Below are 10623 nucleotides of genomic sequence, written 5' to 3' on the forward strand. Positions count from 1 at the left end.
CCGATAGGCAGGCTGCAAGTTTTTTAAGGGAGGGGTTTTCGCTCGGGTTCCGCATCCCCTTCACTGGTCCCCGGGTGGCCACCTCAGCGGGTAACCTAAAATCTGCCAGAGAGCTGCCCCTAGTGGTGGCAGCAAAAATCGCCAAGGAGGTCACCGCGGGACGGGTGGCGGGGCCATTTCCCAGCCCCCCGTTGCCCAATCTCAGGGTTTCCCCCCTTGGCATTGTTCCCAAAAAAACCCCCGGCGAGTACCGCCTCATACACCACCTCTCCTACCCGCGGGGCTCCTCGGTAAACGAGGCCATCCCGCCAGAGCTCTGCTCGGTGAGGTATGCGTCCTTTGACCATGCAGTCCGGTTAGTCAGAGCCTGCGGGCAGGGCACCCTCATGGCAAAATGCGACGTCCAGTCGGCTTTCCGCTTGCTACCGGTCCACCCTGATGACCAGTGCCTGTTAGGGTTTAAGTTCCAGGGCATGTGGTACGTGGACAAGGCCATGCCGATGGGATGCTCTGTAGCCTGCTCTGCCTTTGAGGCTTTTAGCACATTCCTGGAGTGGGCCGCCAAGGAACGCATGGGGTCTCCCTTTATTACTCATTATCTCGATGACTTTATGATTATGGCGCCACCCAACAGCTCGGCTTGCGCCGATCGTCTACAGATATTTCAGGCGCTGGCCGCAGAGCTGGGGGTCCCCCTGGCTGAGGAAAAAACTGAAGGCCCGGCATCTCGCCTCACTTATCTGGGCATCGAGTTGGATTCAGTGGCAGGGCTCTCCCGGCTGCCTGTGGACAAGCTCAGGTGCCTCCAGGAGCTAATAGTGAGGACACTGGCCCGGGAAAAATGTACCCTTAGGGAGCTGCAGTCCATCATTGGTCACCTCAATTTTGCCTGCAGGGTCGTCACCCCGGGGCGGGCCTTTTGCACGCGGCTCTCGTGGGCCTGCCGGGGGGTGGCTGCCCCCCATCACCACATCCGCCTCACCAAGGGCATCAAGGCGGACCTCGAGGTTTGGCTGCGGTTCCTGTCCACCTTCAATGGGGTTTCCCTGTGGCAGGATCCTCTGGACCTGGGCTCCGCGCTCCAGGTCCACTCTGATGCAGCTGGCAGCCTGGGGTTCGGGGTCTACTTCAGGGGGCGCTGGTGCGCTCAGCGCTGGCCGCCTTCCTGGGAGGGGTCGGGGGTCCTGCGGGACCTCACATTCCTCGAGTTTTTCCCCATCCTGGTGGCGGTTTCCATCTGGGGGGAGGCGTTGCGGAACAAACGGGTGGTGTTTTGGTGTGACAACCAGGCAACGGTCCAAGTCATCAACAAGCAGTCCTCTCGCTCTGAGCGGGTCATGCGGCTGGTGCGCCGCTTCGTCTTGGTCTGTCTGGCAGCTAACATTACCTTTTCGGCCCGTCATGTAGCAGGTGTGGACAATGGCCTTGCAGACGCCTTGTCTCGATTCCAGATGGAGAGGTTCTTTGCGCTGGCTCCAGAGGCTCAACGCACCCCCGATCCATTCCCGGAGGAGCTATGGCTGGCTGGACAGACATCGTGATGCAGGGAGTACTTAGTTCGGTGGCCCCGTCCACGCTCAAGTCCTACTCGGCGGCGGTCGATCGCTTCGTGGCGTTCACTTGGGGGGCAGGAGGCGGGGCGTTATGCCCCCCCTCTCAGGATGAGGTTCTCCGCTACCTGGCCCATCTGCGGGCCCTGGGGCGGGCCCCCCGCACCATGCGGCGCGACCTGGCAGCAGTCTCCTTCTTTTGCAAAACGCTGGGTTTCCCTGACCCTTGCTGCGGGTTTATCCCCCGTAGGGCCATAGAGGGCTGGGCTAGGCTGGCCCCTCCCCTCCCCGACAAGAGGCGGCCCATTTCCCTACCCATCCTGCGCCGCATATTACGGGTGCTACCCGACCTTTGCTGGTCCGCCTTCGAGGCACAGCTGTTCCGGGCGGCTTTCTCCTTGGCCTTTTTCGGGGCCCTCCGGGTGAGCGAGCTGGTGGCCGGTTCCCAGGCTGACACAAGCGGCAGGGCCCTGTCCTTCACGGACGTTTCCTGGTCCCCCCGGCAAGTGGTCATCACCACTCGGCGCTCCAAGACCGACCAGCGCGGCAAGGGCGCTGCCATTTGCTTGCGGGCTGCCCGGCAAGGGGCAGCGTGCCCAGTGCGGGCAGTGAAGGCCTATTTGGGCATTCGTCCTCAGCAGCAGGGCCCCTTCCTCATCCACCGGGACCTCTCTCCCCTCACCCGCTATCAGTTTTCTTCCCTCCTGCGGGCCTGCCTTGAAACTGCCGGGCTCCCCTCCTCCCAGTTCGGCACGCATTCCTTCCGCATTGGGGCCGCCACCGCGGCAGCCGGCCTCGGGCTGCCGGACAAGGCCATCATGGCCATAGGGCGCTGGCGGTCCCGGGCCTTTCGGTCGTACATCCGCCCACACGGGATGAGCGGGCACTGACGTGGTGGCTGTTCGATTGTTCTTTTCGCAGGGCAGAAGAAGGCGGTGTGGATTTGCGGGCACAGCATCGTCCATTGGGCTGGAAAGTATGCGGCATCATCTGGCTGGGGCTGCCACCTGGGCTTGGAAGATCGCCTGCGGATCCACTGGATGGGCATTCGGGGGATGCTTTGGGACTCACTTCTCCCGATGGTCATTCGTCAGGCCCGGCGGCTGGGCCCTCCAGACGCGTTAGTCATCCAACTCGGGGAGAACGACCTGGGCAAGCGAGAGGGGCCTGATCTGCAGCGGGCCATGTGCGCTGACCTGGCCAAGCTACAAGGACTCTTCCCCCAGACGGCCTTGATTTGGTCGGACTTACTACAGAGGCAGGTCTGGCGGGGGGCGCGGTGCCCCAAGAAAGTCGACGGCATCAGGCAGAGGGTTGCTCGGGCCATGCGTCACCACGTTGAGGAAGCCGGCGGTCGTTTCATCGCACACTGGGACATTTCTTACCGCATCTCCCCCCTTTTCTCCCCTGACGGGGTTCACCTGGCAAGTTGGGGGCAGGACATTTGGCTCCAAGACCTGCGGGATGGCTTGTTGGATTGGTGCCAGCAGTAGGAGTGTTGGCGGGAGCCACGGGTGGCTCTGGTGGCGGTGGTCATTGGGTCAGATCCCTTTTGGGGGGAGCTGGGGGCCTCTGGGCCCCAGGCTCGCCGTTAAGGGGATTCCCATAAGGAGTCTTGGGAGTGAGGCATGGGGATGCATGCCCAGCTCGGGGGCTGCCACGGCATCCTCACTCCCAGGTGGCAGGGGAATCACCCAGGGGTGTACACCCAGGTGATCTCCCCCTAATGCCACTCCTTGGTTCCCTCCCCCAGCCGGGGTCTGGGGGGGGGCGAGGCTCATCGGCTGGCAGACGGGTCAGCCGATGCTCTTTGGGATCTGACCCACATGCGGCGCCAATACTCCTTGTTTGCTGCTGTCAATAAAGTTGTGGCCTTGTTTTATCCAAAACTGTGTGTGGTCTCGGTTTGTTGCGGGTCTCCTGGCTCCCTCCTCTTGGCCTAGGCGGCAAACGAAGGCGACCAGACTCACCTGGTGCCCGGTTGCCACCGGCGGGCCGGAGGGAGACGGAGAGCAGCAACGGCTGGGTTGCCGGCTTGCCTGGGACGCGTGGGGCCGGCCGGCGTCCAATCAGTTCAAAGTCCGGCCGGCCAATCACGGCGTCCCGGGCCGGCTCTGCGGGGCGGGGCTTGACTGCGGACCTCGGGGCCGCAGTTCTCACACAGGTCCGGCAGCCAGGTATTTACCCGGCCGCCGTCCCCGCCCTCCTCACTCTCGCTCGGTCGGCGGTCACCCACCCACCTCTCCCTCTTTTCTAGTTGTTCTTTCTGTCACAACTTTGGCAGTGGTCATTGGGTCAGATCCCTTTTGGGGGGAGCTGGGGGCCTCCGGGCCCCAGGCTCGCCGTTAAGGGGATTCCCACAAGGAGTCTTGGGAGTGAGGCATGGGGATGCATGCCCAGCTCGGGGGCTGCCATGGCATCCTCACTCCCAGGTGGCAGGGGAATCACCCAGGGGTGTACACCCAGGTGATCTCCCCCTAATGCCACTCCTTGGTTCCCTCCCCCAGCCGGGGTCTGGGGGGGGGTCGAGGCTCATCGGCTGGCAGACGGGTCAGCCGATGCTCTTTGGGATCTGACCCACATGCGGCGCCAATACTCCTTGTTTGCTGCTGTCAATAAAGTTGTGGCCTTGTTTTATCCAAAACTGTGTGTGGTCTCGGTTTGTTGCGGGTCTCCTGGCTCCCTCCTCTTGGCCTAGGCGGCAAATTCATCTTCACATCCCAATCAGTGATGTCCTTTGGCATTATCAAGACCAAGGAAGCGCCAAGTTTTTCTTTGCTTCCTCGTGTCTCTGACATTAGATCCTTAGAGATTTTTGGCATGCAGTGAAGGCAGCAGGGGGGAGTTCCTTCTGTACTAGGAAGAGAGATCAGCTTAATAATAGTAGTAGTAGTACTACTAATAGTCGTAATAGTGCTTATATACCATTCTTCTAGACAGATTAGTGCCCCATAGAGTGCTGAACAAAGTCAGTGTTATTATCCCCAGGATACAGCTGGGGACCTGGGGCTGAGAGGAGCGGCTTACCTAAGGACACCTGGTGAATTAATGGCAATAGCTGGATTCCAACCAGCAGAGTGCCGATTTGCAGCCCAGCCACTTAACTGCTATGCTACAGCAGCTTAAGAAGTAGAAGCATTTATTTTCTGAGCAAAAGCAAGATGTCAATGCTGTATTCTACGTTCTTTTTCAGGCTCCATGTAGCTCTCCCCCCTGCCCCATACAGATGGTCCCAGACATCCTCCTTGGTATCTACAGCTGCCAGAATGTCTGAGAATTGCTAGAAAAACTCCTTTCTGGGACCTTGCAAAGTGATTGGTAATCAGAATAGACAATACTGGGATAGATAGATCAAAGAAACAGGATGTGTTCCAAAGCTCTTATGGAGTGCCTACCACTTATTATGTCAGGCAGGAAAAGTGAAGGGAGACGCCAAGGATGTTTGTGAGAGACGGGGGGAAAAACAGGGGACAGTAGGCGAGAAGGAAGAAGCAGAAGGAAGACCTGCAACAGAAGGAAGGATGGACAAAAGAGAGAAAAGTAGACAGAAAAATTAGAAAGAAAGAGGGAGCAGACCTGAAACCCTGGGTATCAGAAGAAGACCCAGGTACGAAGCTGCCAGTTATCAATGAAGATTTCACCTTTGTTAAACCTGGTAATCTGGACTCCAGACCCTCTACTTCTGTGTCTTACTACAAACTGTTGCAGTATAAGAATGTGTTGTGTTCAAAGAGGAAGCCTGCAGGGCACAGCAAGTTCTAGCTAGGTGGGACAGTAGGGGGAATACATTCTTTCAAAAGAGACTTTTCTTGTTTGTCTGGAGAATACTATTCTTAGGCTTTTTTCCCCTTCTTCTAAAATTCTGCATAATATTCTCTCAACCAGCAATGCACCTAAATTTATTTCTTCTCTTCCCTATCCAGTTTGTAAGTTCTATTAATAAAGCTTCTGTTACTCTCAAATAGTTCATAGTTCTGACTGTTGCATAGGCACTCTGCCAACTTAAACCACTATGAAAGTAGAAAAGACCTCGGAGATGATTCTTGTCCGAGCTACTTACTCCCAGGGAGTCTTCTCCCTACCTCCTCTTTGTATCTTGGTAAGTGTGAACTGAGTTACATTTGTGAGGGTCTCCCTTCCCCCATCTTCCTGAGCCCTCCTTAAGCCTAAGTGGTACTACTGGGTGAAAGTTTTATTAAGTTTAGAATCCAGTGGATTCGACCTGAGAAACTCTGCATTTAATATGGGGTTGCTGACTTTCAAGGTTTCTTTTGCCTCGGAATTTAATTAGGACAAATTTGCAAGCAGTTCCCTAGATAGCCTAGACCACAATTTGTGCCTGATGGTTGCCTGGTAATCTCTACCCATCACAGTAAGGTCATATCGCTTTGGTCCATGTGAGACTATTTTCCCACAAAGGATGCATTCTCTCCTATCCATACTGCTTGGCCCAAATGTATTCACATAGAACATAATAACTTCTCCTTATTGAATGCATATTAAGAAGTCAACTTGGAGCATTTTTGCTAGAAATGCCACCTCTCTAAATAAAAAAGCACCCATGATAAGGGACAAAATTGAGTTTCCATTTGTGGCTGACTTTTCTTTAGGCTGCTATTGTTTCCGAAACAGCTATCAACGGCTTCTCGTGGTTAATCATGAATGATTTCAGAAGGCAGTCCCTAAATCTCCAAATTATGCCTCTCTGAAGCAGCTCTAATTTTTACAAACTGCAATCAAAGACTGTAGGTACACAGCTTGTCTTTGATTTTTCACTCTTTCCTGCAATAGCTGAGAGAAACTGACATTGGCAATGCAGAAGCATCATGAAGAAATACTAAAGGCCAAAGGGAGCCTTTTGAAAATGAGAGTCATTGTGAGGCTTAGAAGGTAAGCCAGGGCTGTACACAGGGTGGGGCCAGTGAGTGCACCCTACCCTGCAACATGGTGAACATGGTGAGTCCTTAAAGGGCAACTTAATGAAGCTGTTTTCATAGTAAGTATTAAAACCATTTGAACTGACTACTGTATTCCTATTCATGGTAAGGATTTGGAGTTGCTAAAATATATGTAGACACTTAGGCTTGGCAAGAGGGGTCTAGAAGTTTCTTTTATCATGAAAAAAACCCGCTTTCCTGTCATTTATTTGGCAATACCTCCTGGAAGTATGGTGGCCCCACTTCACGAGTGGGGCCTGATATGAGCTATGGACCAGAAAGGTCAAGTCTTGCTTGTGCTGAAGAACTTATTAGGTGGTCTTCAGCAAGCACAGTCTTTCAACCGTGGCTCCTCCCCTCTACAACAAGGATGCCCGTTCACCCTCTGTTCCTATTGTAATCTGTTCACAAATTGTGAACAGGACTCTTTAAACTTAAAAAAAAGAAGAAGAAGAAGAAGTCATTTTTTAAATGTTTGAAATGGAATTGAAAATGTTCTGGGCATTCTCAGATCTTTTTCCCCATCCCTGTCCCTCATCCATCATTTTCATTATATATATATATATATATATATATATATATATATATATATATATATCTGTTGCTCACGTATGTTGGTTAACTCTGTGCAGGCTGAATTGCAGGAATTTAGACACGGTATTCATCATGCTGGTGTATACCTTGAGGACTGAGTCTGATGGTCTACGTGTCACATTCTGCGGTGCATCAAAACAGGCATTTGGCATGTGCAGAATCACAAAACACTTAACCAGCTAATATTGTGTCTCCTGACCTGTGAATAACACCTATCATATGTCATGTAGAGAAACTTTGAGAGGCTGACTAAAATGCAGGCTGAGCCAGAGTGAGAGCTGAATAAAAACCTGTTTATTGTATACAAATCTGGTGTGTCATGGTGTTCAAGATACAACACTGATTTGTGCACACGTGACAAGATCGCCAAGGTAAGTGTCAGGTCCTCCCCACCCCGAGGAGGTTAAGGGGACCCGGCAACTCTGTTCCCTCACCATGGACAAGGCACGATAAGGACACACAGCAAAAAAGTGATAGAAGGACCATATTGAGACCCAAGGGAACTTCTCTTCGGTGAGTGTCATGTCTGTTCTTCACTGGTATGAGCCCCATGTCTGTTTGTAAATTCCACATAAGATGTCCTTTGGTTCCACGCCCTCATTCATCTGCCACTCCACAAATTCATCTTTCAAATAATATATGTGAGTCTGTTAACATTAGCAAAGCATTGGCCAGGTACAGAACAGGCCCTTTTAGAATCCTGTCCCAGATCGTTTGCTTGTTGTCAGTCCTTGACTCTGATTAATCAGAGGTCAGTTTTAATTTGCAATTACAGTTTTAGTGGATGACTCATGCTGACTGGAGTCTGCAGCTCTAATTTGAAAAGAGAGAGAGAGAGATACACACACAAACAAACAGTGTTTCCATGTGCCTGTTTTGCATGTGCCATGATAGGCATATCTTTTGTAGTCACAACAACCAAAGTGAAAATGTCATATAAGAACCAGACCTGAGAAGAACTAGCCAAGCAACCAACAGTTCCGTTCCATTTCTCAATGTTAACAGATAAAGAGAAATATAGAATTTACTGCAGCCCCTGGGAATAAAGTGAACATAACTGTGCTTCTAAGAGCTGACCTTGGCAGCCCCAAACACTCCCACATGTGCTTCCTGGCTTGTGTACATGATCAAAACCAGAGATCTGAAATTTGCACAGACTCTTACCTTAAACGGATGGGTAATAAGATCATAAGAACTGTCTTGCTGGATTAGTCCAAAGTCCACATCGCCTGGCATTCTGTTTCCAGCAGCAGCTAATCAAATGTCTCTGGGTTCTGTGCACAAAATATTAAAAAATGGTTGCCACACACTACTATTTTCCTTCACCCTACTGTCAGCCACTGAACAGGAAGGTGACGTTTCACTTTGATGGGTCTATCATGGATTTCTCTAATCCTTTTTTACACACCATGTAAAGCGGTGGCCTTTGTCAGATTTTGTGGCAACTGTAGCACTGAATTCCATGAGCTATTTTTAGTATTGTTTGGAAAAACACAAATATATTGGTACGGCAATAGCTAGCTCATGGTGGGCCCAGTCCTTTTGAATAGTTTACCAGAGTGGTTGCAGATGTTGTCTTCTTCACTCACTACATTTTACACTAGTATTTATATAAATAAATCAATATTCAAGAATCAAGTCAATAATCAAGAATAAATCAGGTCCTACGAGACAAACCTCATCTCCTTCTATGACCAAGTGATAGGCTTACTGGATTGCGAGAATGCTGTTGATATTGTTTATCTGGATTTCAGTAAAACTTTTGACAAGATTCCTCATGCTATTTTAATGGGTAAACTGGAGGACTGTGGACTGAATTCTAGGATGCTAGTTTTCAAGGAGTGGCTGGACAAATACTGGTAGAAGATGGTTGTTGTGGGTTTTCCGGGCTGTATTGCCGTGGTCTTGGCATTGTAGTTCCTGACGTTTCGCCAGCAGCTGTGGCTGGCATCTCTCAGTGTCTGAGAGATCTCTGTCTTTTGGTGCTACACCTCTGAAGATGCCAGCCACAGCTGCTGGCGAAACGTCAGGAACTACAATGCCAAGACCACGGCAATACAGCCTGGAAAACCCACAACAACCATCGTTCTCCGGCCGTGAAAGCCTTCGACAATACACTGGTAGAAGATATTTTAGGCTGTTCCTGCATTGGGCAGAGGGTTGGACTATATGGTCTGTAAGGCCCCTTCTATGATTCGATATTAAAGTAAGCCATAAAAATATGGGTAGGAATCCCCCCCCCCACTTCTGAGGCTTAAAGCAGACAAGTTTTAATCAGAGAAATGGTGAAGGAGGAAGAGAGAGTCAAGCCCCCTTTTCTTATGCTACAACCATGATCCGTGTTGGGTTACTCTGTGGCTGGTTTTTGAAATTCCGAATAATGCTACAAAAGAACAGGGAGATCTCGTCTGGTATATGGTGACAGCCATGAGAGTACTATATGCAGCAAAATGGAAAACGGATTCTTGCCCTGATATTCTGAGTGGATAGACAAGCTGTATGAAGAAGCATCAAAGGCTGAATTAACTCCCTATGTGCACAATAGACCAATATCGGAATTCTGGGGAAAATGGAAAGATTTCTTTGATTACTTAAGCTGAAGCTAAGATAAATTAAGGTAATCATAATACAGAGACAAAATATGGAAGAAACGACTGATTAAAAATTATTGATATTAAAGTTTGGGTATAAGCAATCAAGGAGAGGGGAAGAGAACTATTATATAAGTTAGTTGTGCTGTTACATATTTTAAATACACTTTTCTGTTGTAGCTCTAATGTAACTCAGATGTAGTGCTTTACATTTTATATAGGTTTCTATGTACTTCATACTGTCATTTCTATCTTTTCTTTTTAAATAAAACTTTTATTATTAAAAAAAGAATTCCATTGTATGACCAGAGTTCCAAACAGCCAAGGATCCCTAGCATCTTCTGCAGCATTGGCCTTGAATTTGAAGTTTTGCAATTTGCTTCTCACATGTGACCACAACATCAGATAATGAGGTAGTCCACAGGGAGCCAACCATCTTGCACTTTTTCCTGCCACCATGCAATACAATTAGCTGCTATTGGCAGAAATGGGGATATTCTCAATATGGTGACTTTACAACTGTATATAAAGGAAAAGAGAATTTGATATGGGGATTCCATTTTAAATGGCAGTTCTCCTGTAAATGCATACTTCTGCCCTTTTCCTACCATATAAACAGGATTGTGATAAAATAACTAAAAATAGGTACTACAGCCCTTCAACAGTAACTACATGTACCCGAATTTTACGGGGCTGAAATAAATTTGTTGAAAACATTCACAGAACTGAGATTCCAACAGATACCTACAGCATTTTTAGAAGGCAGGAAGCATTATATCACCTATTGAAGGCAGACTGTATATATGTCAGAATGGTTGTACTGAAGATTTACAGTCCAGCCCTAAGCTGAATTACTCCAGTGTATGGCCTTGAAATCAATGGGCTTAGACTGAAGTAACTCTTCTTAGGATTGCACTGTAAGTTTGTTATTTACTGCACTGCCCATTGCAT

General features: G+C 49.8%; 1 protein-coding gene across 1 annotated transcript; it reads left to right on the plus strand.

Annotated features, from left to right (window-relative positions):
* Positions 1-1540: 1540 nt before the first annotated feature.
* Positions 1541-2440, plus strand: LOC129335823 (integrase/recombinase xerD homolog). Its single transcript, XM_054988632.1, has one exon. The coding sequence runs from the start codon at positions 1541-1543 to the stop codon at positions 2438-2440; it is 900 nt and encodes a 299-aa protein (XP_054844607.1).
* Positions 2441-10623: the final 8183 nt, after the last annotated feature.

The sequence above is a fragment of the Eublepharis macularius genome, chromosome 9 (genome assembly GCF_028583425.1).
Source record: "Eublepharis macularius isolate TG4126 chromosome 9, MPM_Emac_v1.0, whole genome shotgun sequence".
NCBI lineage: Eukaryota > Metazoa > Chordata > Lepidosauria > Squamata > Eublepharidae > Eublepharis > Eublepharis macularius.